This window comes from Hemibagrus wyckioides, linkage group LG17 (genome assembly GCF_019097595.1).
Source record: "Hemibagrus wyckioides isolate EC202008001 linkage group LG17, SWU_Hwy_1.0, whole genome shotgun sequence".
Lineage (NCBI taxonomy): Eukaryota > Metazoa > Chordata > Actinopteri > Siluriformes > Bagridae > Hemibagrus > Hemibagrus wyckioides.
The window spans coordinates 23912866-23937805 of record NC_080726.1 but is presented as its reverse complement, the minus strand read 5'-3'; the positions used below and the strand labels follow the sequence as shown (position 1 = coordinate 23937805).

Genomic DNA, 24940 nt, shown 5'->3' with positions numbered 1-24940 from the left:
GTACAGAATTTCCATCCGGGGTAATCGTTCATGAGGTAGATGAGGATGAGGTTGACAACAAATAATGCTGGAACGCTCCTTTAATAGATAAACAGAGAGACTTAATGATGCTGTGGGCCATTTTTTGTGTTTTACCTCATAGCCTGGGTTAACATTTCAATAATGTCCGATGATATCCCAAGGTGTCCAGTATCTTCTCTACCTAAATAAAAAAGCCATACGAATTCATAAAATGAATGTAAAGTGGAAACAGGTCCATGTTTGTGTTTCTGGACAGTGTGTAGGTTCCTACAATCATCCTAAAATTTGGACACTTTGATAGAGCAGCTTTTTGAGGAGCCCTATTTTTAATCTGTGTGAAGCTTGAAAGCACAATAATGGCTGATCGGACTGAGTTTTCAGGTTGGTCATGCGAGTAGGTGATGCTACACGTGTGTGTTACGTCACACTGCGGTCTTGCATATGATGCGTTCATAATTTGCACTGATTTTAAAGGATTATTAACAGCTCCACATTCCAAGTCAGATCATATTTATACTGTCATCACTACTGATTTTAAAAAGGTTATGAGTTTGTTGGGGTTTTATTTTTCTTCACTATTGTCTATCATTTTGTGTAATCTTATAATACTTTTGTATTGTATCATGGTAATGAATGTGTTGAAATGCCAGCAAAAGAACTTTATAATAAAAGTTCTGTCTCGGAAAAAGCAATAGCAAGACGTTTACGGATGTTTTGGGCCAGTGTCTGTTAAATAAGAATTGAATATTATTATTATTATTATTATTATTATTATTATTATTATTATTATTATTATTTATGGCCTTTTTAATATCAAGCCATGTAGGTTAAATATATAATTAAACAATGAGCTCAATGCTGGATATATTTTAAACGGTATATTTTTAGTGGCAATTCTTTTCTTAATTTGTTTGTGGACCTTCTTTTGTACTTTGTCTTTGTGTGTATATCATTTAACCATGACTATATTCAAAATCTGTGTTTTTCTCCCTCACAATACTGCCATTATTGTGTGTTGTTGTTGTTGTTGTTGTTGTTGTTTTCAGCCATCGATAGTGATTTGTAAATCTTGTCATCAGTGATATGAATGAAGGCACAGAGTTTACGATGAAATTCTTTTCATATATGGTGCCGCCTAAAGTATGGAGAAAGATCTGCTTCTGCCTTTATAATAATGACCACAAGTGGGCACTCTGTCATTTTTTTCCCTTTTCTTTATCTGGGGTTCATTTCACTGGATGTTGAGTGCTGACAAGAGTGTAATAGAATAACATTGGACTGGAGGGTAAATGAAGTTATGAATGCAGCATTACAGTACATCATTCCTATTTTTAAACAGTTTGTCTTTGTGGGCAATTTGTTTAGTGAAACACCTAGGATAGAGCTTGTATTGGTGTGATAACTTGTATTCATCACAGCAGACGCCACTGAAACATCAGCACAGAATAAAGAGAAGGTTCAGTCTTACTCTGGGATCTGTCTTGATGAATATTTATAATGAAATCCTTTATTTTCTATTTAAGGGACATGTACAGACATCTTCGGTTTAGTGCAATACAAATATAAAATAAAAATGCCATTAAGTCGCCCATTAAAACACGAACACACAACAAAAATCAGGTTTAAATTTTATTTTAGGTGACGTAAATTAAATCGGATACCTGTGTGGTTTGTGTTAGTATTATTTTGATGACGGGAATACTTTCTGGATGTTCTGAGGCATTAAATAAAGCTTTAAGCAGTTAAAATTTCCTGATTAAAATCGTAATCACTGGTAAATTGCTAAGGGTATAAGACGAATGAAACATTTTAATGTAGCTGCTGCTGCTGTAGGTAACTAATCCACCTCAGGCTGGATAACAGTAATGGCACCACACTATCCTGCTGTGTTTATTTTCCCATAACAGCACTTCCCTTTGAGTTCTATTTCTCAATCGTACCGCAAGTCTCAAATCTGATTGGTCCGAAGATGTTGATTAAATTTTCTGTAACATCAGTGCCAGTATATATAGTATAGTAACCACTCTTACACAGGGACTGGTATGAAGGACGTGCCACAAAGACTAATACTATAAATAATCTAGAATAAAAACTCAGGTTATTGCCAGGCAGGAGGCAAAGAGGAAGGCCAAAGTAGAGGTATATGGATGTAATTAATGAGGATATGAAGCTAGTGGGTGTGAGTGTTGAGGATGCAGAAGATAGGGATAGGTGGAGAGAGATGATTCACTGTGGCCACCCCTGAAGGGAAAAGCTGGTTATGATGTGCTATCATTGGAATATAATGCATTTTGGGCGTGGAAACACTATCCCATCATCAATTCGTTTCTTATTACTGCATACCCTGTGAAGTTTTAATAATCAATTATTTTGTGTTTCAAGATATACACCAATCGGCCATTAAAACACAGACAGATGAAGTGAATAACATTGTTTATCTTGTTACAGTGGTGCACTGTCAAAGGTTGGGATATATTAGGCAGCAAGTCAACAGTCAGTTCATGAAGTTGATGTGTTTGAAGCAGGAACAGGATCTGAGTGATTCTGACCAGAGCCTAATAGTTACGGCTAGACGACTGGGTCAGAGCATGTCCAAAACGTCTTCACCGCAGATCTCAGTCTGATGGAGTATCTGTGGGATGTGCTAAACAAACTAGTCTGATCTATGGAGGCCATAACTTAAGGACGTGTCCAGGTGTGGATGCATGAAGCATGGCTTCTGTTTGGTTGGAATGAAAACCTGCACCCACACCAGCCCTTTCCGGATAAGATTGGACACCCCTTACTTAAAGGTTTTGCTTTGGTGGCACAAAGGAGACCTGTACTATGTTGGGAAGGTGGTTTTAATGTTATGGATGATCAGTGTATGTGCATTTCCTGTCTTGTAGCGAGAGTGATTACTTTCCCAAAAACCATTTTGCTATGAACATTTGTCTATGGCTTTTGTTCCTGTTATTCTTCCTGCCTTGTGTAAATACACTATATTGCCAAAAGTATTCGCTCACCTGCCTTGACTCGCATATGAACTTAAGTGACATCCCATTCCTAATCCATAGGGTTCAATATGACGTCGGTCCACCCTTTGCAGCTATTAATAGCTTCAACTCTTCTGGGAAGGCTGTCCACAAGGTTTAGGAGTGTGTTTATGGGAATTTTTGACCATTCTTCCAGAAGCGCATTTGTGAGGTCACACACTGATGTTGGACGAGAAGGCCTGGCTCTCAGTCTCCGCTCTAATTCATCCCAAAGGTGTTCTATCGGGTTGAGGTCAGGACTCTGTGCAGGCCAGTCAAGTTCATCCACACCAGACTCTGTCATCCATGTCTTTATGGACCTTGCTTTGTGCACTGGTGCACAGTCATGTTGGAAGAGGAAGGGGCCAGCTCCAAACTGTTCCCACAAAGTTGGGAGCATGGAATTGTCCAAAATGTCTTGGTATGCTGAAGCATTCAGAGTTCCTTTCACTGGAACTAAGGGGCCAAGCCCAGCTCCTGAAAAACAACCCCACACCATAATCCCCCCTCCACCAAACTTTACACTTGGCACAATGCAGTCAGACAAGTACCGTTCTCCTGGCAACCACCAAACCCAGACTCGTCCATCAGATTGCCAGATGGAGAAGCGCGATTCGTCACTCCAGATAACGCGTCTCCACTGCTCTAGAGTCCAGTGGCGGCGTGCTTTACACCACTGCATCCGACGCTTTGCATTGCACTTGGTGATGTATGGCTTGGATGCAGCTGCTCGGCCATGGAAACCCATTCCATGAAGCTCTCTGCGCACTGTTCTTGAGCTAATCTGAAGGCCACATGAAGTTTGGAGATCTGTAGTGATGGACTCTGCAGAAAGTTGGCGACCTCTTCGCACTATGCGCCTCAGCATCCGCTGACCCCGCTCCGTCAGTTTACGTGGCCTACCACTTCGTGGCTGAGTTGCTGTCGTTCCCAAACACTTCCACGTTCTTATAATACAGCTGACAGTTGACTGTGGAATATTTAGGAGTGAGGAAATTTCACGACTGGATTTGTTGCACAGGTGGCATCCTATCACAGTTCCACACTGGAATTCACTGAGCTCCTGAGAGCGACCCATTCTTTCACAAATGTTTGTAAAAACAGTCTGCATGCCTAGGTGCTTGATTTTATACACCTGTGGCCATGGAAGTGATTGGAACACCTGATTCTGATTATTTGGATGGGTGAGCGAATACTTTTGGCAATATAGTGTATCAGACCTTTTAAAAATCTCCTAGTTATCTTAACAATTTGTGACAGCTACAGGTAACCTGTGCTCCAAAGCTGGTGATAGACTCCTATCAACATCTTATTATTCAGCTAACTACTTTGTGAAATCATCAGTTTCCACTACAATGGCTTCAGGTAACTAATAAGCTGTAATGCATGGTGCATTATTATGCTCTCTACAAGTCAAAGATGGCCATCAGTTCAGTTCAAACTAATACCTTTCATTGGAATTCTCAGCCCTATAGCCCTAGAGCTGTTTCTCCTTCTTTCCATGTCTGGCAGACATCTTATCATGGAGGGCAGGTCATTCGCTGAAACTTAATCCTAGCAAAATTGAATTGCAGTTCATTCCAGATGATCTTCAGGATCTTGTGCTCTCCCTGGACAACTCGCTGATCTCACCTTCACATACACCTTTGCACCTACAAACTGCATGCAACCTTAGGCTAACCATGGACAATCAACTGTCCTTTTTCTCTCACATTGCTAATCTGACATGGTTATGTCACTTTCTCCTTTGCAATGTTAGAAGAATTTGTTCACTCAGGTGCTTGTTCAGTCTCTTGTCATCCTGAGACTGGACCACTGCAACTCGTCCTGGCAGTTCTGCCTCTGACCATCAGCACTTTTCAACTGGTCCAGAATATAGCCGCGTGACTTTGCTATGCTCCCTCCACTGGTTTCCAGTAGCTTCCGAAAATGGATCAGCACCCACTTACCTCAAATACCCCACTGCGCTCTTTCTGATCTTCCAGCACAGCTCGTCAGGTCCACCATCTCTCAAGGTACAAGGAAGTTACGCATCAAGACCCTTCTCTGTTCTGGCACCTAAGTGGTGATATGAACTTCTCGTAGATGTCCAAACAGAGTCACTGGCTTCAAATAATGTCTAAAGACCTACCTCTTCCTGAAGTATTTAAACTAGCACTTAAAAACGTAAAAATAAAACGTGATGTTTGTCGACTTTTCTTACTCTATTACCTCCCAACAGAGTTTTTAGACTGATGGTCTTGTTAGTCTGTGATGCAGTGTATTTATTGATAGAACCTTCACTTCATCTGTCTGATAAGGGTGTTTGCCAAATGCCTTAAATCTAACAGTACATATGTTGACACTCTTCACACACATTGTGATGCTCAGTCTCACTGTAAAGTATAAAAAATGCTCTTTTGCATTGAAATACACACCACCATTCATCAGCATAAAGATTTAAGGATTGCTTTAGTCCACTCTGTTATCCAAAAATGTGCCAGACATTATTAAACTTGCAATACATTTTTGGGCAGACTGCTATGAACTGCTAAGAATGCTTGGATTGTTAAGCACAGCTTTAATAGTAGTCCCTTTAATGTCCCTTTAACATGAGTACAATTGGCTATCAGCCTATGGCTAAACCCAAAATACCACAGGCAGAAAGAGCAAGCATTTTCTCCAGAAAGTGTTCTGCCTAGGAGCAGTACCCCACTGGAGGGACTAAAGCTGGTCTGAGATAGATAAAGTGGCACATGAAACACATGAGCACCACAAGCCTCAAATTCTACCAGTTCTGAGACAACAGCACACTCTAATCCGCATGTATAATGCTGTAGCTGCACATCTGTCAGGGTGGCTTGAGATCAGATGTTCTCCTTGTACTCACATGGGCCTACAGATGATTAGTCTCACTGAGAATTACCGGAATGGCACAATGTTACAGCAGATGCACATATATGAGCTTGGCAAGGCACAGGGTGACCTCTTGCTATTGCTAAAATGACTCATTTGACCATGTTTTACCCTGACACAGCAGTTCACACTGGACCAACACCTGTTCTGTTGATTCTGCCAGTGTTTCACACAGTTCAACAAATCAGACCACAGAGTCCTGCTTGAGTCCCTGTCCCGCTGATCTCGCTAACAGACGAAGAGTTTCTACCGCTGCAAGATTTTTTGTTTTAATTAAAGGGGATCATTTGACACCCTCAGCAAGGGATAATACACCTATGGGGTTGGCCTTTCAGAGGGAAATGCAGGAACGGTTCTGCAAATAAACAATACAAGAAATGCTATTGAATGGAAAAGTGACCCAGTAAATTGGGGCTTAAAGCTCTCAGGTTTTGGAAATGGTGGACCCAGTGCACTGTTTGGTGAGTTTTACCATTCTCATGGAACTGCCCCATAAGGGGAAAATCTCCATCTAAGCTGAAAGTACATGGGAAGTACTATGGATGATGTCTCCCTAGGCACAGCCATTCTGAAGGAGCTGAGGCACCATTGTCCACCATGCATACCCAAGGGCCAAGCCTAGGACTTTACCCTTGTGTTAGAGCCCCTTAGGTCCTTTCCTTATAAGCACATAAAGTATGCTGAACTAAAATAAATTGATCTATAGACTGCCTTCTTGCTAGCAAGAAGAATGAGAGAGCTGCATGCACTGGCAATAAACCAGATGATGAGGAAGTGATCTTGTGGCCATCCCAAGGTTCCTGCCTTGGTAGGTACAGTATCACCCATTCACACCATGCTTGGCAGTTAGCAGGGGTGAAATAAAAAGCTAGTTATGTGACTGTGGTTCTATAAACACCGGATAACTGCCAGGATTCCCTGTCACTTGGAACGAGCATCGACCTGGCAGGAAAGTGTCAAGGATATATTATAGTAAAATACCACATCTCACAGTCACAATCTTACATCTTATGGTTGCAACAAGCTATACAGGTGTCAGAACAGCTCCTCCAGTGGTTACGCCATGTTCTCTGTATAAAACAATTGGTGTGTAGGTGTGTTGTAACAAACCAGAGCTCCTAGACAATTGGTGAGAAACAAATATATTGAAAAGCTCCATAATAATACCACACTAATTGAACAGAATAGACTTTAGAGTATGTTCAACAGGAAATTGCATCATCTGTATTCCATGATCTTGAAAAAATTCTGTTTTTCTGTTTTACTTCCTTTATTCATTTTACTGCAGAGAGACGTACAACTCTTTTTATAGACCAAAAGTAAATTATTAGTTAAAATAAACAAATTAAGCATTAGAGTTATCATCCTTAATGTCCTCGTCTCGTTAGCAAGAACGCTAGTTTACCAAATTTTGTGTATTTGTTCATTCTAAACTTCAAGAAATAAACAGCATTAGCAACAATCATCAGTAAAGAAAATTGATTATAATAGATTATTAACATCTTTTTGATAGATAGATAGATAGATAGATAGATAGATAGATAGATAGATAGATAGATAGATAGATAGGTTTGGCTGGACAGATGGGCGGACAGACAGATAGATAGACTTTATTGATCCCATAAAGGGAAATTCTTGAATAGTTTGAATAGCTGAATTAGAACTAGATTACCTAGTAATTAATTGTTAACTGGATGCCAAGGGATGGAGTAACTCGTGTAATGCGCAGTAATATAAACAAAGTGCGCTTACTGGTACGCTACGACCCCTTTGGCCTGCCATAGAAAAGGAAACATTGGCGATCTCCGCGCGCGAGACTTTTTGCTCTCTGGTGTTTCTTTCCGCGCGCGTGGGTGGCTCGTCACGTGCTCGCACGTTATTTTTGACAGTGATTTAACGTCACACTGTTGCCCGTGCACACGCACGAGCGCACCGTAAGCCAAGCCGAGTCGGACAGAGAAAGTTGTGAACGAGGATGCGCTAAGAAAAGGAACTTCTACACGGTCAGGAACCCGGGACAGAGACAAGCCTCGCGTGCATACGTTTCCATGGCGATAGCGAGAAATATAAAATTCGGCACGTGACCCTTAACGACGGATAGACGAGGAATAAACCCTGCTCGGAGAGACAGGCCACTGATGAGCTTCAGTTTTTGTTTTTAACCTCCCTTCGACCAATCAGCGCCGTGTTGCTAGGCTGGCCCTTCCTCTGATTGGTGGACACGGATGTCAATCTGTGTAGGTGAAGCGCAGGATGATTTCTGCTCAATTACATGAAACACCCCAAAACACGTCGGCACCAGCAGCCCGGAGGAAACACTGCAGAGGACCACACGGCTTCTCCAAAACATAAGCTGCCTTTCCTTTACAGCAAAGGTCGCGGTGCCTTTCAGGAGTCTTCTCTACTTTTCAGAGGTACATTCTAACGTCATTTATTAGTGCTGAACTTTATTCTGGCATGTTTTATGAATCAGTGACGTTATTCTCAGACTTGGTTGTTGGTCAGTTTGTTATGATGATGATGCTACCTGAATCCACGCAGGTGTTGGGGGGGGTGTTTTGGGTGAATAATTTCGCAGTGGTGCTGTTTTTAGGGATACTCTTAAAGAAGGGGTTTCGTTTTAAATACCATGCTTCATACAGAGTGTTTACCATTGGATTAATGAGTGTTGTTAAGTGAATATATCAAGATGAACAACTCACTGCGTCATTTCAGACCCCCCCCCCCTCCCCCGTTAAAGCCACTGTGCAGAGATCGGTGTTCATCATTTTGCTGTTTCTGCACTGATGAGTTATAAACACACACACACACACACACACACACACACACACACACAGCAGTCAGCCTGTAGTTTATAGAGCTGGGCGCGTGCACTGCAACATCGACCCCGAGGGATGAAGTGCGGTGTGTGATTTTCGCGTCGGTTCAGCCATCCAATGGTTTTCAAACCTATTAAATCTTTCACAAAATTCTTATTTTAACCTATTTTACTCTTCACTTGAACCTTTTATATCCAAACCAGGCCTTGACATCATGTCAGCTTGAATTTAGCATGTTCTGTCGGGTGGAAAGTTCCAGAAATAACTGTAATGGTTTCAATAATATGAAATATTTGAGTAGTTGGATTTATTTCACAGTCCACAGCTTCATAAAGTATGAGAAAACTCCTTTTGTAATCCTTTTGTATTAATTCCTCTCTGTTTATATTTTGATTTATTTTCTTGTTTCATATATATATATATATATATATATATATATATATATATGTGTGTGTGTGTGTGTGTGTGTGTGTGTGTGTGTGTGTATGTATGTATAAAATATACTTAGTGAATAAGACTGATGATCTCCTCATCATGGCACCTGTTAGTGGGTGGGATATATTAGGCAGCAAGTGAACATTTTGTCCTCAAAGTTGATGTTAGAAGCAGGAAAAATGGACAAGCGTAAGGATTTGAGCGAGTTTGACAAAGGACCAAATTGTGATGGCTAGACCACTGGGTCCGAGCATCTCCAAAACTGCAGCTCTTGTGGGGTGTTCCCGGTCTGCAGTGGTCAGTATCTATCAAAAGTGGTCCAAGGAAGGAACAGTGGTGAACCGGTGACAGGGTCATGGGTGGTCAAGGCTCATTGATGCACGTGGGGAGTGAAGGCTGGCCCGTGTGATCCGATCCAAACAGACGAGCTACTGTTGCTCAAATTGCTGAAGAAGTTAACGCTGGATAGAAAGGGGTCAGAATACACAGTGCATCACAGTTTGTTGCATATGGGACTGCATAGCAGACCGGTCAGGGTGCCCGTGCTGACTCCTGTGCACCAGCTGAAAGCACCAGCAATGGGCATGTGAGCATCAGAACTGGACCACGGAGCAATGGAAGAAGGTGGTGTGGTCTGATGAATCATGTTTTCTTTTACATCACGTGGATTGTGTGTGCGTCTCTTACCTGGGGAACACATGGCACCAGGATGCACTATGGGAAGAAGACAAGCTGGAAAACCTTGGGTCCTGCCATCCATGTGGATGTTACTTTGACACGAACCACCTACCTAAGCATTGTTACAGACTTAAAGGCTCTGCTGCTAACATCTTGGTGCCAGATACCACAGCACACCTTCAGGGATCTAGTGGAGTCCATGCCTCGACGGGTCAGGGCTGTTTTGGTAGCAAAAGGGGGACCAACACAATATTAAGCAGGTGGTCATAATGTTATTGGTTCTATATATAATTTGTGCGTTTGTCTATGTATATAAACCAGATACCTTTCTTTCTTTCTTTCTTTCTTTCTTTCTTTCTTTCTTTCTTTCTTTCTTTCGCTCTCTCGCTCTCTCGCTCTCTCTCTCTTTTCTTTATTTCTTTCTTTGCAATTTTTAACTTGTGGTAAATAAAGAGATGTTTAAAAGTCTCTCTCTCTCTCTCTCTCTCTCTTTCTTTCTTTCTTTCTGAAATGATAGTGAATACACTCACAACGTCATAACTTTGAGTTCTTCTTTTGCGGCAGCTGCAGCTTTGCAGACGTTTGGCCTTCTAGTTATTTCCTGACCTTATAGTTAAGCTCAGTAGGGTTGTGATCTGGAGATCTGTACTGACCAGTGCATTATTAAAGCCTGTAATCTGGTTTCCTGATTGTTGAACATTGGACTCTTTAAGCACTCAATTCTTGCAGCTTTGCATACTTTGTGGAAAAGGGGCGGGGCTACCAGACATTGACTGATTTTTCAAGATAGCTGACGGCACTCTGATGGAGAAGACACACCTCTTGGAAATGTCTGTTAAATTAGTTTCATAAATTCACCATATTCTCTAAAGTTAGCAGCGTCACATTACATGCTTTTGATGTGATCTGATCATTTGAGATGATATGACCCTTCTATCATTCATGCACTGGACGGTAGTGCGTAATGTAAGTGCACAGTGTGTAGTACATCATTTGGGACACAGCTTTTTTTAGAATTTGCACCAAACAAGCACTGACCACAAGACATGGCATCATTAAATATATAGTGGTAATCTTTCCAGATTATTCTTCTTTGCACCCCAGTCTTACCTTCACCAGTGCAGCCCTGTACCCTAGGAGGCATCAAGCACTCCTTCAGCATCTTTTCATTTGCTTTACATCTCGCGCATGTTCTCCTTTTATATGTTCAGCTTTTAAAACTTTCCCTCATCCATACCCCCTTCCATTCATCTTCTATCCATAGTCTGTGTTGCTTTGGCCATTTTTACATTTTTACCTTATTTTTTGGTTTTTTAAACTCTTCTCATAAGGCCAGCATGGCTGAGTTGGGGTTTTTTGTATTCACTGTTGCAAATGACACTGGTATTTGGCTTGTACTATTTAAAGCAGCAGCCAACTGAGGACCTGCAAGACATCTTTTTCTCAAACTTCAGACTCTGACATGCTTAACCTTTTGTGTTGTCGTGTATCTGGGCCTTCCTTTTAGTTTTACTCTCCTAGTCCAGGCTAGTGTGATCTCTTCTATCGAGACAAAACATTGGACACCTTTGTACGAAGTCTGCGCACAGAGTAGACGTCATTTCACAAGACAACAATAGACCGACTTGTTTTTCGAAGGATGCCGTTTTTGTTTTGCTCCATTTCGAATGTGGAATCGGAAACTTTTAGAAATGTCAGAGCATTTTCTGCCTCGCAAGCCAAGGTAAGACAGTTACTTTACTGAAAAGAATAACAGGCTTCAGCTGCAAATGTTCCCATAATTCCTGAAGCTTCTTTGATAACCTATTAGCATATAGACATAAAAGATGAAGGACTGAATAATTACAGACGAGCTCTGAGGGTTTTGCCTTTGGGACACCTGAAGTAGCAGGTGATAAACGTCAGGCAGTCAAATCTGAGCTGTCAAATATGATGTCATAATAATGAGTATTCAAGTTATTTTAGCTGTATTGTAAATCGGTTTAATCCATCCAGTCATTTTCTACACCGCTTATCCTACTGGGTCACGAGGAACATGGAACCTTTACAAGGAGACTCGAGGCACAAGGCAGGGTTCGGTTAGATGCTTACAATGCATGTCTATGGACTGGGGGATGAAGTACACAGAGGAAGCACTCCCCCAAAGCATGGGGAGAACATGCATACTACACACACACACACACACACACACACACAGCAGAGGTGGGAATCAAACCCCCAACCCTGGAGGTGTGAGGCACCAAATTGAGTTGATGATACCTTGATTAAAAAAAGACATACTAAAAAAAACAAATACTACCATACACTTATATTGGCAAAAGTTTTGGGACGTCTGCCTTTACATGCACATGAATGTAATATGGAGTTGTCCCGCCCTTTGCACCTATAACAACTTCAACTCTTCTGGGAAGGCTTTCCACAAGGTTTAGGAGTGTGTTTATGGGAATTTTTGACCATTCCTCTAGAAGCACATTTGTGAGGTCAGGCACTGATGTTGGATGAGAAGGTCTGGCTCTCAGTCTCCTCTCTAATTTATCCCAAAGGTGTTCTATGGGGTTGAGGTCAGGACTCTGTGCAGGTCAGTCAAGTTCCTCCACACCAAACTCACTCATCCATGTCTTTATGGACCTTGCTTTGTGCACTGGTGTGCAGTCATGTTGGAACAGGAAGGGGTCATCCCCAAACTGTTCCCACAAAGTTGGGAGCATGAAATTGTCCAAAATGTCTTGGTATGAAGCCGAAGCATTAAGAGTTCCTTTCACTGGAACTAAGGAGCCGAGCACAACCCCTGAAAAACAACACCTGAATTCAATGATTTGGAGGGGTGTCCCAAAACTTTTGGCAATTTATTGTAATTCTAAACCTAATTCCATTCTACATACAGTCAGAACAGCCACATACTACACCAAGGCTAGGTCTGAGAGAACATGCTGTCGGTCTTAATAGTGTGTCAGAATCGTCCCCTTTCCCATCTGTAGAGTTGACTACTGCATACTAAATAGTTTAAAGAAAAGAAAAAAGATCACAGATTCAATACTGATAATTCCACAGTCCAGGAGAGCAAAAAAATGTCCATGTTTTCTCCCCTGTCAATCACAGTGACAGAAATACATATAGGGAAAGAAGGATAGCTCTTTGCATCTCCAAAACTGCCGCTCTTGTGGGGTGTTCCCAGTCTTTAGTGGTCAGTATCTATCAAAAGTATCCTTTAAGTCCTCTAAGCTGAAGGACATAAAGGATCTGCTGCTAACATCTTGGAAGTTTTATCTGGAAAGTCCAGGTTTTCATTCCAACCAAGCAGAAGCCACACCTGAGTCTAACGAAAGCCAAGATCAACTGATTTATCAGGTGTAGCTCCTGCTAGATCCAACCTAATGTGTCAAAGGAATAAAAAGATCTACGTCCAATAAATAGCCAGAATTTTATAGGCTACCTTTAAATCATAAGCATGAACATTTTTGAAATATGTTTGTAAATAAATCTCTGCTAAGGTCAATACTGAGGTGGTCCATGGAAAGGTTTAAGGGTTCCTTTCCTGATTTTGAGTTTTATTTATTTTTGTTGTTGTTCCTCAGTGTGCAGGCTAGACCATACATACAAGAAAAACCTAGATCCCGCTTCAGTAGGAGATGAAGGACTCATCTTAGTGGATGCAACTGTCGAGATTTTGCCCATTTAGCCGAACGGAACTCAGAGGGTCTGCAAAGTGCACACAGGATAATTCATTTCAGATCAGAACTATTTTATATTGAAGTCCACGATCCCGAGAGCACAAACAATAAATAGCCCAAGGTCAAGCACAAAAAGCACTTAACTTCTAGTTCCAGAGAGTAATCAATCAACATGGTGAGCAGGACAGGCCCGGGGCAGAGCACAGAACAGATAGAGCCAGAGGACAAATCAGGAAAACTGAGACGTGTAGCAAGGGTCAGGCCCGAAATAGCAACCAAAAAGAACTGGCACTAGAAGTGACACAAACCACCAGGTAACCTGCAAGACTTCACACCTAACCTGCTGTCTGTGTACTTTATATACTCTAAAGGCAGGAATTTCCTTTAGCAACCCAGGAAGAGAGCTGAAACTCCACAGAGGCTGCCCTCTGGTGGCATGGTGAAGAATTGCCCCAACTAGAAGTGAGTTTTATTTATATAGAATTACAATTTTGCATCCTTTTCTTATTTAATGCAGCAGTTTTTATCACAAATTATATTGTCCGCAATCTTCATGAAGAACACAGCTGGAGCTGGATGCCTCGGGATACTCGCAGGTTCGGCCTCTTCTTACTGAAGATCCGAAATGTTCATGAAGAGGAACTCAACTGGAGCTGGCACAATCTCTGAGATGTCTCGGGATGGGTAGAAAAAGAGAAGCAAGTGAAGTAGGAATTAGCATAGCTGCTGTTCATCATATTAGCAAGCACTAGATGTGTTTATGCCTGGCTAAAGAGATATGTCTTTAATCTACATTTAAAGTGTATCTGAGCCCTGAAAACACTGTTGGGAAGGCTATCCCAAAGTTCCACATGTCTTTGGACTGGAAATCCAGCATAACCAGTGGAAACCCCCAATGCTAGGAAAACCTGCTAACACTAAGCCACTGTATTCTTCTTTTTTTTTTTAGTTTTTATTTTGTTCATCTTTAAGCTGCAGGCACCATATTTTCCGACAGACGTTTAAATTGTCCACCCTAATAGCTGTCGCTATAGTTAGAGTCTGTCATTGATTCCCGATACTATCCTCAATCGTCCCCAGCCTAATACACACTGCCTGCTGACCTACAACCCACAGCCACGAAAAGAGATAAACATGTCGCTCATCCTCCTCCACACACACACACACACACACACACACACACACACACTCAGAAACTGCCGGAACGGATAAACATGGTAAAATATAGGAAAAGTGAACGAATAAATGGGCATGTGTTCACAAACCCCAGAGCTAAACTACTTTCAGGACCTTTGTTGATGGGTGTGTAACGCACAGATTTCCAAATTTTAATATAATCCATTTCCATACAGCCAGAATAAGCATTACATGAGTAAGTGCTTTAAGTGTAAATTTTCCCCTGATTAAAACATTCAGCATTAGAAAAGTAAAGCCTTTGTGTGATCCGTTCTCTTATACATTATATAAGGAAACAAATGCTGAACATCAGAATGAGATGAGATGAACCTTTATTAATCCTCTGTAGGGGAAGATTTCCCCACCTGACCATGATAGAACCCCCCACATGACTTAAGGCATGAATCTGTGGCTGAAGAAAGATGACAAGGAATATCCATGATAGCTTTCAGCTGCTTTTCATCCTCATTTCAGTCACTGCCTCCACACTGTCCAGTTCCATATCCACCACACAACTGGCCTTCCTCACCACTTTGCTGGCACCACCAATCTCAGTGCCACCTCCCCAGTACATCACAGCAAAGAAGATAATGCTGGCCACTACAGACTGGTAAAACATCTGTAGCAGCCTAATACATACATTAAATGGCCTGAGCGTCCTGCTCAGGTTTTTACATTTCTGGCATTTGGCAGGCGCCCTTATCCAGAGAGACTTAAAATATATCTCCTTTTATACAGCTGAGCAATTGAGGGTTCAAGGGCCTTGCTTAAGGGCTTAGCAGTGGGCACTTGGTGGACCTGGGATTCAAACAATCACCTTCTAATCAGTAGTCCAAGCATTAACCACTATAAGCTACCACATCCCATCATATTTTAATTGCCTAAGCAGTTGATAATTTGCACACCGAAAAACTGTCCCCATCTCCATTTTGTCCCCCTTTTATGGTGACATGGTCAGGGATCTCTTCCTGTGTCTGATATCCACTATTGGTACTCTGTACTCTGGTTTCCCAATGTTGGGCTGAAGGTGGTTGTTGTCACACCAAGAAGCTTTCAATAAGGTCTGATGAAACATAAGCTGTCTCTGGTGTGATGTCTGAAGCACCTCTGATTCTGCTCTGGGGTAGTTGGTGCTGTCCGAGTCACAGCTCTCTCTCAAGCTCTGGAAATGTTTGGGGTTTTTTTTTTTTTTTCATGTATCCTGGGTTCTTGACATCCGAAAACGTCTCATGTCTGCTGTGATGAACTTCCTAATTGCTGCATTGATTTGAAGCCATGAGAGAGTTTACACTCCTGTTTATTCAGCACAGATGGGACACATCAACCAACTCTGGGCTTTAATAAATCACATTCAGACAGACAGAAAGAGGAAACCTGTATGTTTTATATTAACATCCACCATCATGGATGACATGTTTACCCCAGTGCAATTCTATTTATATTGCCCCTTGTTTCCTCTTGTCACTGTCACAGACTGTAATGGTTGTGTGAAGGGCTTTTTTCCACGAGGCTTTAGGACTTGCCTCATTGTCTCTGCAGTGATGGGTGGAACATGAGGACACGGACACGCTGCCCTCCTTGCCGTTGTTATTTCTACGAGCAGTGCTGCTCCGGTTACATAAGGAAGGTTGTTGTGCTCGGGAGGAGCGTACACAGTGCAGACTGCACCACCCATCACCACTGCATCAGCCACTGACCGAGGTGTACTTCAAGGAACAAAAGCAGGACTGTGAATAAAAACTGAAGTGGCTTAATTTTTATACAGTACTTTTATACATTGTTTTGTGAGCATGACTAGAGGTTTTGTGTGTGTGTGTGTGTGTGTGTGTGTGTGTGTGTGTGTGTGTGGGGCAGGGGGTGGGGTTGGGCTTTGTGATGGGCCGTTGTTCTGAGATGCTGTTGTGATGAACATTGATGCTCTGAATAGGGCCACAGTTGTCTCTTGTATGAGGGTTGGATGAATTAAGAGTATAAAAATGAATTTTTAAAATATATTATTTTATAAAATAAGTTTATCATTTATTACTTCTGGCTATGTTCAGTGTATAATTTATTACTCAAAACAGGCAAGGTGTTCAGGCATAATGGTGATGGTAACAAAGGGCACTTTCACACTGACAGTGAATCAGATCACATGATAAACTGGGAATGTGAACGCTGTCATGTGGTCAGGAAGTGCAGCACGGTACTGAACCCCAGACTCCCTGTAGGATATGGTATCGAGGAGTTCGGTTGCACTGGAACTGTGTCGCGATTCCCGTGAATGTGAACGCAACTTGAGCTCGGGTCCGCACTCGTTCAGGAAGTAAAGTAACCTGTTTGTGTGCGTGTGTTTTAGTCGAGGATGATATCCCTAGTTTCCACAACACACGTGTAGCATGAGTGCAGGGGAAAGCCTTTGGACACAGAAGAGGAGATGAGACTAAACATGCAAAATAGCACCAAAACAATGACCATATGGTGAGTGAATGCGGTTATGCTCTTCATGCACATTTGTGATGAAGTAAGATGAACACGAACGCACTGGGGTTCGATCGAATCAAGTGAGCCAGAAACCTGAACAACGGGAACACAATCACACTCGATTCGGACCAGAAGTATGCTCTGACATGAAGAAAGTAAATCAACAGTTAACATGAACTTGAACACCTTGTGCTTCCACTATGGTCCACTAATCCACTCTAAATGACCTTGGAACCTGTTGGTTAAAATGAATTGCAAAAATGACTGAGATGCAAGTAAGTTTTGATATAAGGTTTAATTTCTCCAGGATTGTGACTATCCACAGCTAGGATGCTAAATAAAAATCTTCTTCTCCTTAGTACTCCTCTCTGTCTACTAATTCAGATTTAGAGCTTGATTTAGAAATGCCCTTGAAGAATTTATGAAGATGCTGTACAAAAATGTGCTCTTTGACTTCCGTTATTGATATTTTTTGACCACACTGCCGTATTTATGACCGAAAGCTTCTGGAGTTACTGATGATGTTGCAGAAATGTTTAGTGCATTTAAGCAAACGTGTGCTATATTCAGTTGTTAAAAAAGGTCTACGATCATCAACGTCATCTCAGATATTGGCCTCCTGACTCGCTTAATATCTGCATCAGCATCTGCTGCTGAAAAACCCATATGGGTCGACCGCTGGTTGAGATCTGGTGACTGCGAAGGCCATAGCGTGTCATTTACATACCCATCAAAGCCCTTGTGCCCTGCAGATGGGACGAGGTCATCGTTAAAGGAGAGAGCACCAAATCAGGATTGATATGCCGTGACCTTTTTCCTTTTCAGTGGAAGTGGACCCAAGCCGTTCCAACAACAGAGCCAGTGGTTCTTCCTTTTCCTTTTACCCATTTGTAACTCGAGACGCTGGCATCATGAGTCGGAACAGGCACTGAGGAAACGCAGGCAGACAGGATGGTTCAGTGACAGATTTTCTCCATATCCAGATGTCACTGTGGAATCAGGACTGCTGGTAATCACTGAGCATAATCAGATCCAGGGGTTCGCTTTGATATTCTCCACTAGTGTATAGTGTTGACCCCAGTACAGGCTCGATTCTTTACATCCATTTGTGTTATTGGGAAGGTTTGGGAGTAAAGAATCTCAAAGGCAGTCCACATCTGAGACATAAAACCAGTCAAATCATCCGAAAGTGCAATCACGCCAGGTCTTTGTTCCACACTGCTGAGATCTTTTGACCCTGGATCAGAGACGGTTCTAGATTTTAGCAGCAGATTAGTAAACATTCTTCTCATTTTAGTTCAGAGTGAATTTGATTAAGTTGATTCGAGGGGATTTAATCATCTCCCCATTCTCATTAACTGCACCACATTTTCCTTTTAATCTAATTTCTTGCTTCTGCACTAGCGGATATTTGTGTCGGCTGAGGAGCTCTAGGGACAGTCCTTAAGTTTCCTCGCCTCTAAAAACATTGCAAAAAACATTATGAATTTGCCTTCATTCAAAATTAATTGCTACTAAAAGGGTTGCCATTTTCTCTTTTAATTACAATGTGGGATTACATTCTGTCAGTAATTACAGTCCAGTGTTCTTATTATACCGGCAAAAACAACACGTCTTTTCTCTGTGCTGCCTGAGAGCATATTATTGGGCTGCTAATATTTCAGAGCTAAACTGTAATGAAACACCCCTGGCTTCTGGGCAAAGTGGAGGTAGGGTTCTGGACTGAACGAGTCCTGAAATACCCTTACAGTGATCAGCTCAAGGCATACTGGGGACACAGCAGGACACAGCGAGACCCAGCAGGTCGCCCATGTGCCTGTAGGTTTGTTTGTGAATGCATCAGTTTGTGCGACTGCATGTGGGAGAGTACTGTGTGTGTGTGCGAGTGTGTGTACGCAAGCTCTCAGTGGACTCTTTATGCCCACGCCTTTCCTGGGAAACAATAGAGAAATTACAAGAGCTGCTTTTCCACACAAGCATTGATTCGTAGCCCCAGTGCTTTCTCCTGCTGCAAAGATCTCAGCATCTATATTTACAGTTACATGTATTTACAATTATTCACAGCACAGATGCTTTTAGCATTGCTGCACTGACCAGAAAGCTATCTTTCTCTCTCTCTCTGTTTCCACAGGCTAATGTAATTGTTAACCACAGCTCATTGTGGCTAGTGTGGTTCTGCCTCTCAAAACGTATTCCTGCAGTATTGGCCATTATGAGGAACGCCATACTAAAACCGAACCTTTGTTTGGTACAGAACATCAGTTCTTTCTGGCATGGATTGCACAAGATTTTAAAAGCATTCCTTTGAGATTCCATGTTGATATGATTGTATCATTCACTTTAAATCTGGAGACTGGTGCAGCCATTGAAGTACAACAAACAATAGAGACATTTGCTTTGTCACATGCCTTGACACATGTAAATTACAACCGTAAAGGAGTGCACATGGTCAGCAACAATACTCTGACAAGCTGTGGCATTTAAAGGATGCTTGTTTGATACTAAGGGGCTGCCAAGCAAACACCATTACACCACCACCAACTGTCAACACAAGACCAGCTAGATCTATGGATTCATGCTGTTGACACCAAATTCTGACCCCCACCATATGCATGTAGGGGCGGAGATTCTGATTCATTAGACCAGGTCACATGACTGTTCTTAATTGACACGAATGGAACTCGGTGTTTGTCAGTGCTGTTGGAGCTCATCCACCTCAAAGGCAGGGGTAGGGGTAGGTTTAGGGTTTCTAGAAACACTAGACTGTTGTGTATGAAAATCCCATGTCAGCATTTTCTGAAATACTCAAACCAGCCCTGTCTTGAATCAACAACCAGTCTGATTCTGCTCTTGACCTGTGTTATTATATGCATTGTGCTGCTGCCACGTGATTGGCTGTTTGGATAACTGCATGAGAGGATGTACAGGTGTTCCTATTAAAGTGGCCAGTATTTTTAATTGGTTATCTCTATCATATTCTCACCAACCCTAGCTGTCTGTCTCACTGATACTGTTTCTATGATTCTTCTAATCCACAACAAGCATCTATTTCAGCGTTTCTTTCTCTCTCTCTCTCTATCGTGTGTGTGTGTACATTATCTGTGTAAGAAGAGTGAAAAAAGCATATGTAAAGACCCGCTGTTCTCCACAGGTGTGTGTGTCCCACCCCACGCACCACCACGGCCCTCACGTGTGTGTTGCGCTGTTTCCCGTGTGAGCCATCCTGGGCCGGGAGCCCCTTTGTGCAACGTGCACCAAGCCCGCCTATGCTCACTATGACGCGCTCCAAAACTTTCCAGGCCTACCTTCCCACCTGTCACCGAACCTACAGCTGCATCCACTGCCGCGCACACCTCGCCAACCATGACGAGCTCATCTCTAAGGTGACCTGGACTTTCTGTAGGGGAGTTTCTTACCAAACTCGGTTAGGAAGAAGAGCAAAGATTTCTTTCTATGCAATTATTCATTTTTTTAAAGTCAGTTTGATAAACTGTTTGTCATTATGTAAAGGGAAGACTGAATACATATCAAACTGAGGTGGCAGGCAAGAGCAAACATGATCAGAGCAGGGGAGATGACAGCTTGAGGTCAGACTAGCAGATGCTGCACAGCTTGTTGTCACTGTTTAACAAAATATGGTTTGGATGGACAAATGCTGTTGTAAAATGCTTATAAGCTGTTCTATTGCTTTTCTTTCAGTCCTTTCAAGGAAGTCAAGGCAGAGCCTATCTATTTAACTCTGTGTAAGTATATAGCAAGGATGTTTAACTCCGGGGACAAATTCCAACACAGTTTGCTCATTTTTATTCTCTAATACTTCACAAAACCTGGTCATTCATTAGGGATTTGAATCAGTGTGTGAAAGCGTGGTACTTATCAAACTGTTCTGGACTCTAGCCCCACAGTAGAGGAATAAGGTGCCTGTAGAGGATAATATATGATTGGTCATATGCTCTTATGTATATCTGCTTATTTGTCAGTGTGATCTAACTGTCTGTCTCTCAATAGGGTGAACGTAGGCTGTGGTCCAGCAGAAGAGCGAGTGCTCCTCACCGGCCTACACGCAGTAGCAGACATCTATTGCGAGAACTGCAAAACTACACTAGGATGGAAATATGTGAGTGTAATGACATATACAGCCATGTGTACACCACTGATGTGTTCACAAACATTTGACCCATTCTTGTATTTGTGCTCTGGTATGTTCATAAGTCTGGGAGCGTATTTCGATTTACTACCGTCATGGACACGCATCAGCTGATCTAGGATCCCAAAATAGATAACAACCTACTGTACACCATGCAAATATTAGGAAGTCTACACTCAAAGTCAGTCCTGAAGGGGCTTGCATTCTTCCCTCTTCGTACGGTGTCTGTTTTCACTCCACAGCTTAATGACTTGCTGATATTTTTATGTGTCGGTGTTCTGTATTTCTCTCCCTGCTTATCAAATAAGTTATTATATATAGAGAAATGTAGAAACAAACAAACCTCACATTTGTACACATTTTTTATTTAGGAAATAAATTAATAAGGCTGTCAGATGTAAATGTTGAGTCTTCTATTAAACAGGAAAGAAGAACATTTCAGAGTTAGTGACTTGTGTTGAAAGTTTGTCACTAGCTATGTGAGGAAAGATGTCCATAAGCAGGTATTCTGGGAAGTCCATTCAGATTAATGAAATGACCTGTATACTGTTAATGCATCCAAGGTAGAGCAAAGCAAAATAACAGATCCAAAAACAATTAGAATTCAGACAAAGCGGAAAAGCTAGGTGTAGTTTGTGAATGGAATTCTGACCTCTGATTGGACGAGACATTTGTCACTTGGGATTTACAAAAAGTAGGAAATCTACTGTGTATCTAATTTTATTTCTTGTACATGTGTGGAGTTCTGCCTTCACATTAAACCATTTTTTCAGTAGTGCAACTTTAAATCTTTTAAAGAAAATAAACACATATATTTACATTGATAAGAAAATGGAGTTCATTCAGCTCTACTGTGAGGAAGGACGTTCATATGGCGTGATTTTGGATATACTGATAGCGTATAATGCAGTAAAGATTAGTTTGCGATCTCTAAAAACACACCAGGTATGTTTGGAAGACCAAAGTATTCCAGATTAAAAGATGTGAGGAGCGCTATAAGAGCAGAGCTGTGTTCATACACACACCAATCCACTTTCTACTGCTGCAGCTACTGCTGGACTTCCTGTAGATCCTGAGTGACCGATGTCTCGTCCAATCAGAGGGAGGAATTCCATTCACAAACTATACATACCTTTTCTGCTTTGTCTGAATCGTCCTTGTGTTTTCTGATTTGTTATTGTGCTTTGCACTTCTTGGCCATTGTATGAACAGGTTTGTATGCTATAGAGAAACACTTATTCTTGGACATACAACCCTCTCTCTCCCCGTCTCTCTCTCTCTTTAGGAGCACGCCTTTGAGAGCAGCCAGAAGTACAAGGAGGGTAAGTTTATCATCGAGCTGGCCCACATGATAAAGGACAATGGCTGGGACTGAGGTCTGAGGGAGCTGTGATGGAGTATGGATGAAGCCAGTTCAGATGCTGGCTGTGTGGGTAAACAAGTGACGCTGGTTTCATGTCGCCTTCTCTCTTGTACTCTATTCAACATTACACACACACACACACACACACACACTCCTCTTTCCAGGGTTGCAGGTGTAGCATCAGGGGTTCTGAATAAGGTACAGAGGAGAGGCAGTCCTAGGAACAGTGTGTGTGTGTGTGTGTGTGTGTGTGTGTGTGTGTGTGTGTGTGTGCGTGCGCACGTCCTAGTGGATATGTGAACACATCCAGTAAAAGGTGTGTAGACATGTACACTCACCTAGATATATACACCCAACTAGTTACTTGCATGCCCGCCCCCATCCTAGCCCAAGACAACCCAATGTGTTTGTGTGCATCTGGGTTCCACTCTAAACTTGGCAGGGCCATGGGGTCACACAGGTAGTCTATATAGGAGAGTGCTAAGGTGATTATCCCAAATCCAGCTGAGTTTGGCCACTGCCAGCTTGGGCCAATGACGACGGGTCTCTGAACGGGCCTCTGACGGAGACAGCCAATGAAAGAGGCCCTGATGAGGGGTAAAACCAGTCATATTGGCAGGCAGAGCTTTCTAACGAGACCGCCCCGTCTCACCGTTTATAAGACACTAACATCTAGCTCTCCTTTGACCTTACATACAAAAAGCGAATGTTAACCAGGAAATGGAACTGGACACACGTGGTTGTGTCCAGACCTTAAAAAATCCGTTAGCCGTTAGCTGCCTGTGCTAGCCCTGCTTTTGTTGTGTGATTATGTTTTTAGGAATTACTGCTGGGCACGACGACGACAAGGTTTTCCGAGCTTTCGCACGACAGGTACAATACTGGAATACTGCCTCCTTTTTTTAAACCTGAAATATAACTCCAGAGATTTAAAGCCAGTTCACAGTGACACCTCGTAGGTGTGTCTCCATGTCTACCAAAGAACCCGTCCATCTATTACTGGTTACACGAACGGCGGATAGGCCGTAGTGACCTGAGGGGCCCTGTGTTTATACCATAGTGACCCTGATCAACTGCTGCAGTGTGATGCAAAGACATAAAAACCTTTCCTAACCATTTTCATTCGTTTATCTTTTCATATGCAGTGTGTGCAAAAGGGTGTAGTGAAGTAATGTGTGTATATATACACGTGTATATACATATACATATAAAATGATGAGGCAGTTTATTAGTTTTCTAGGCTAATTCGATTAATCATACTTCCAACAAGCAAGCAGCACAAAGGCATATCACAAACATGACATCAGTCTGTAACCTAGTTCTCTTTTCTGCAGCTCTCAGGCCACAGGCTTCAGTACTTTGAGTTCTCACTCAGCACTCCTTATATAGGTTTGGTATGGGTGGTGGAGCTGGCTCGGATGTAGCCACCGGTTAAATACGCTGTTGAACTATAATCATAAAGCTCCATACAGTTATCATGTGTATTCCTGTCATTGTTGCGCATTTCCAGCATGTATTCTGTTCACTCCTGTTAAACCAGATTATCCAAGTGATTATAGCATAAAGCTATTCCAACGCTTACAGGTTTGGGTGATGATCCAAAATTCAAGTTGTTGTGAGATCATGAAAATACCCATAATGCTGTAGTGCTGCATGTGATAGTCTCTGTGTGCACAGATGAGGATCAGGGTTAAGGAGTTGAAAGTAGCCAGCTTTTTGTCTCTGAAAAGTGAAATGCATTCTCTTTCTTTCTTTCTTTCTTTTTTGTTTTGTTTTGTTTGTAAATGACAGATATTAATATATTTAAGCACTTACATGTACATTAAAGAGAGGTATCATTATTTAGGTTGATCTGTGTGTTATTTATGGCTTCGAACATCATACTGTGCTTTGTGTCTGGAGCCCTAATCGGGTGTGCAATATTTGGCACGTTTTTTTACTCTTGAAAACGTTTCAAGCTGTGTGTCTTTTATAAAATCATGACTATATATTAACTACTGCTGGAGATTGATCTAAATTAAAAATAAAAGATATGGTAAGTCGACGCATTTGGTGTGGTTTTGTTTTTTTTAAATGAAAATGCATTGCAAATACAGACTCGTAAATCTGTTCTACGTTTTTGGACGAAGACTGCAGGCTGGACTCCACTCCAGTGCCATCAGCTCATGCGAGGTTCTCCGGGCTCTGGACTGCGTTTTCCTGTTTACAGCTGCACTGGGTTGCACTGCAGATCAGGTCTCCTAGCAACTGGGTCTCTC

The 24940-nt window shown here is 42.0% G+C and overlaps 1 protein-coding gene across 1 annotated transcript; it reads left to right on the top strand.

Annotated features, from left to right (window-relative positions):
* The first annotated feature begins 7775 nt into the window (after positions 1 to 7775).
* On the top strand, positions 7776 to 24726 carry ypel2b (yippee-like 2b). The gene is made up of 5 exons (XM_058414480.1): positions 7776 to 8344; positions 20324 to 20555; positions 20872 to 20915; positions 21181 to 21289; positions 22605 to 24726. Exons 2-5 carry the CDS (start codon positions 20439 to 20441, stop codon positions 22692 to 22694), a joined length of 360 nt encoding a protein of 119 aa, XP_058270463.1. The 5' UTR covers positions 7776 to 8344; positions 20324 to 20438; the 3' UTR covers positions 22695 to 24726.
* The last annotated feature ends 214 nt before the right edge of the window (positions 24727 to 24940 follow it).

Excerpts from the sequence above, each read along its gene's own strand:
- ypel2b (XM_058414480.1), top strand. The coding sequence starts at position 20,439 with ATGCTCACTATGACGCGCTCCAAAACTTTCCAGGCCTACCTTCCCACC. Across the intron at positions 20,556-20,871 it reads ATGACGAGCTCATCTCTAAG|TCCTTTCAAGGAAGTCAAGG; the intron begins GTGACCTGGACT and ends CTTTTCTTTCAG. Across the intron at positions 21,290-22,604 it reads CTACACTAGGATGGAAATAT|GAGCACGCCTTTGAGAGCAG; the intron begins GTGAGTGTAATG and ends CTCTCTCTTTAG.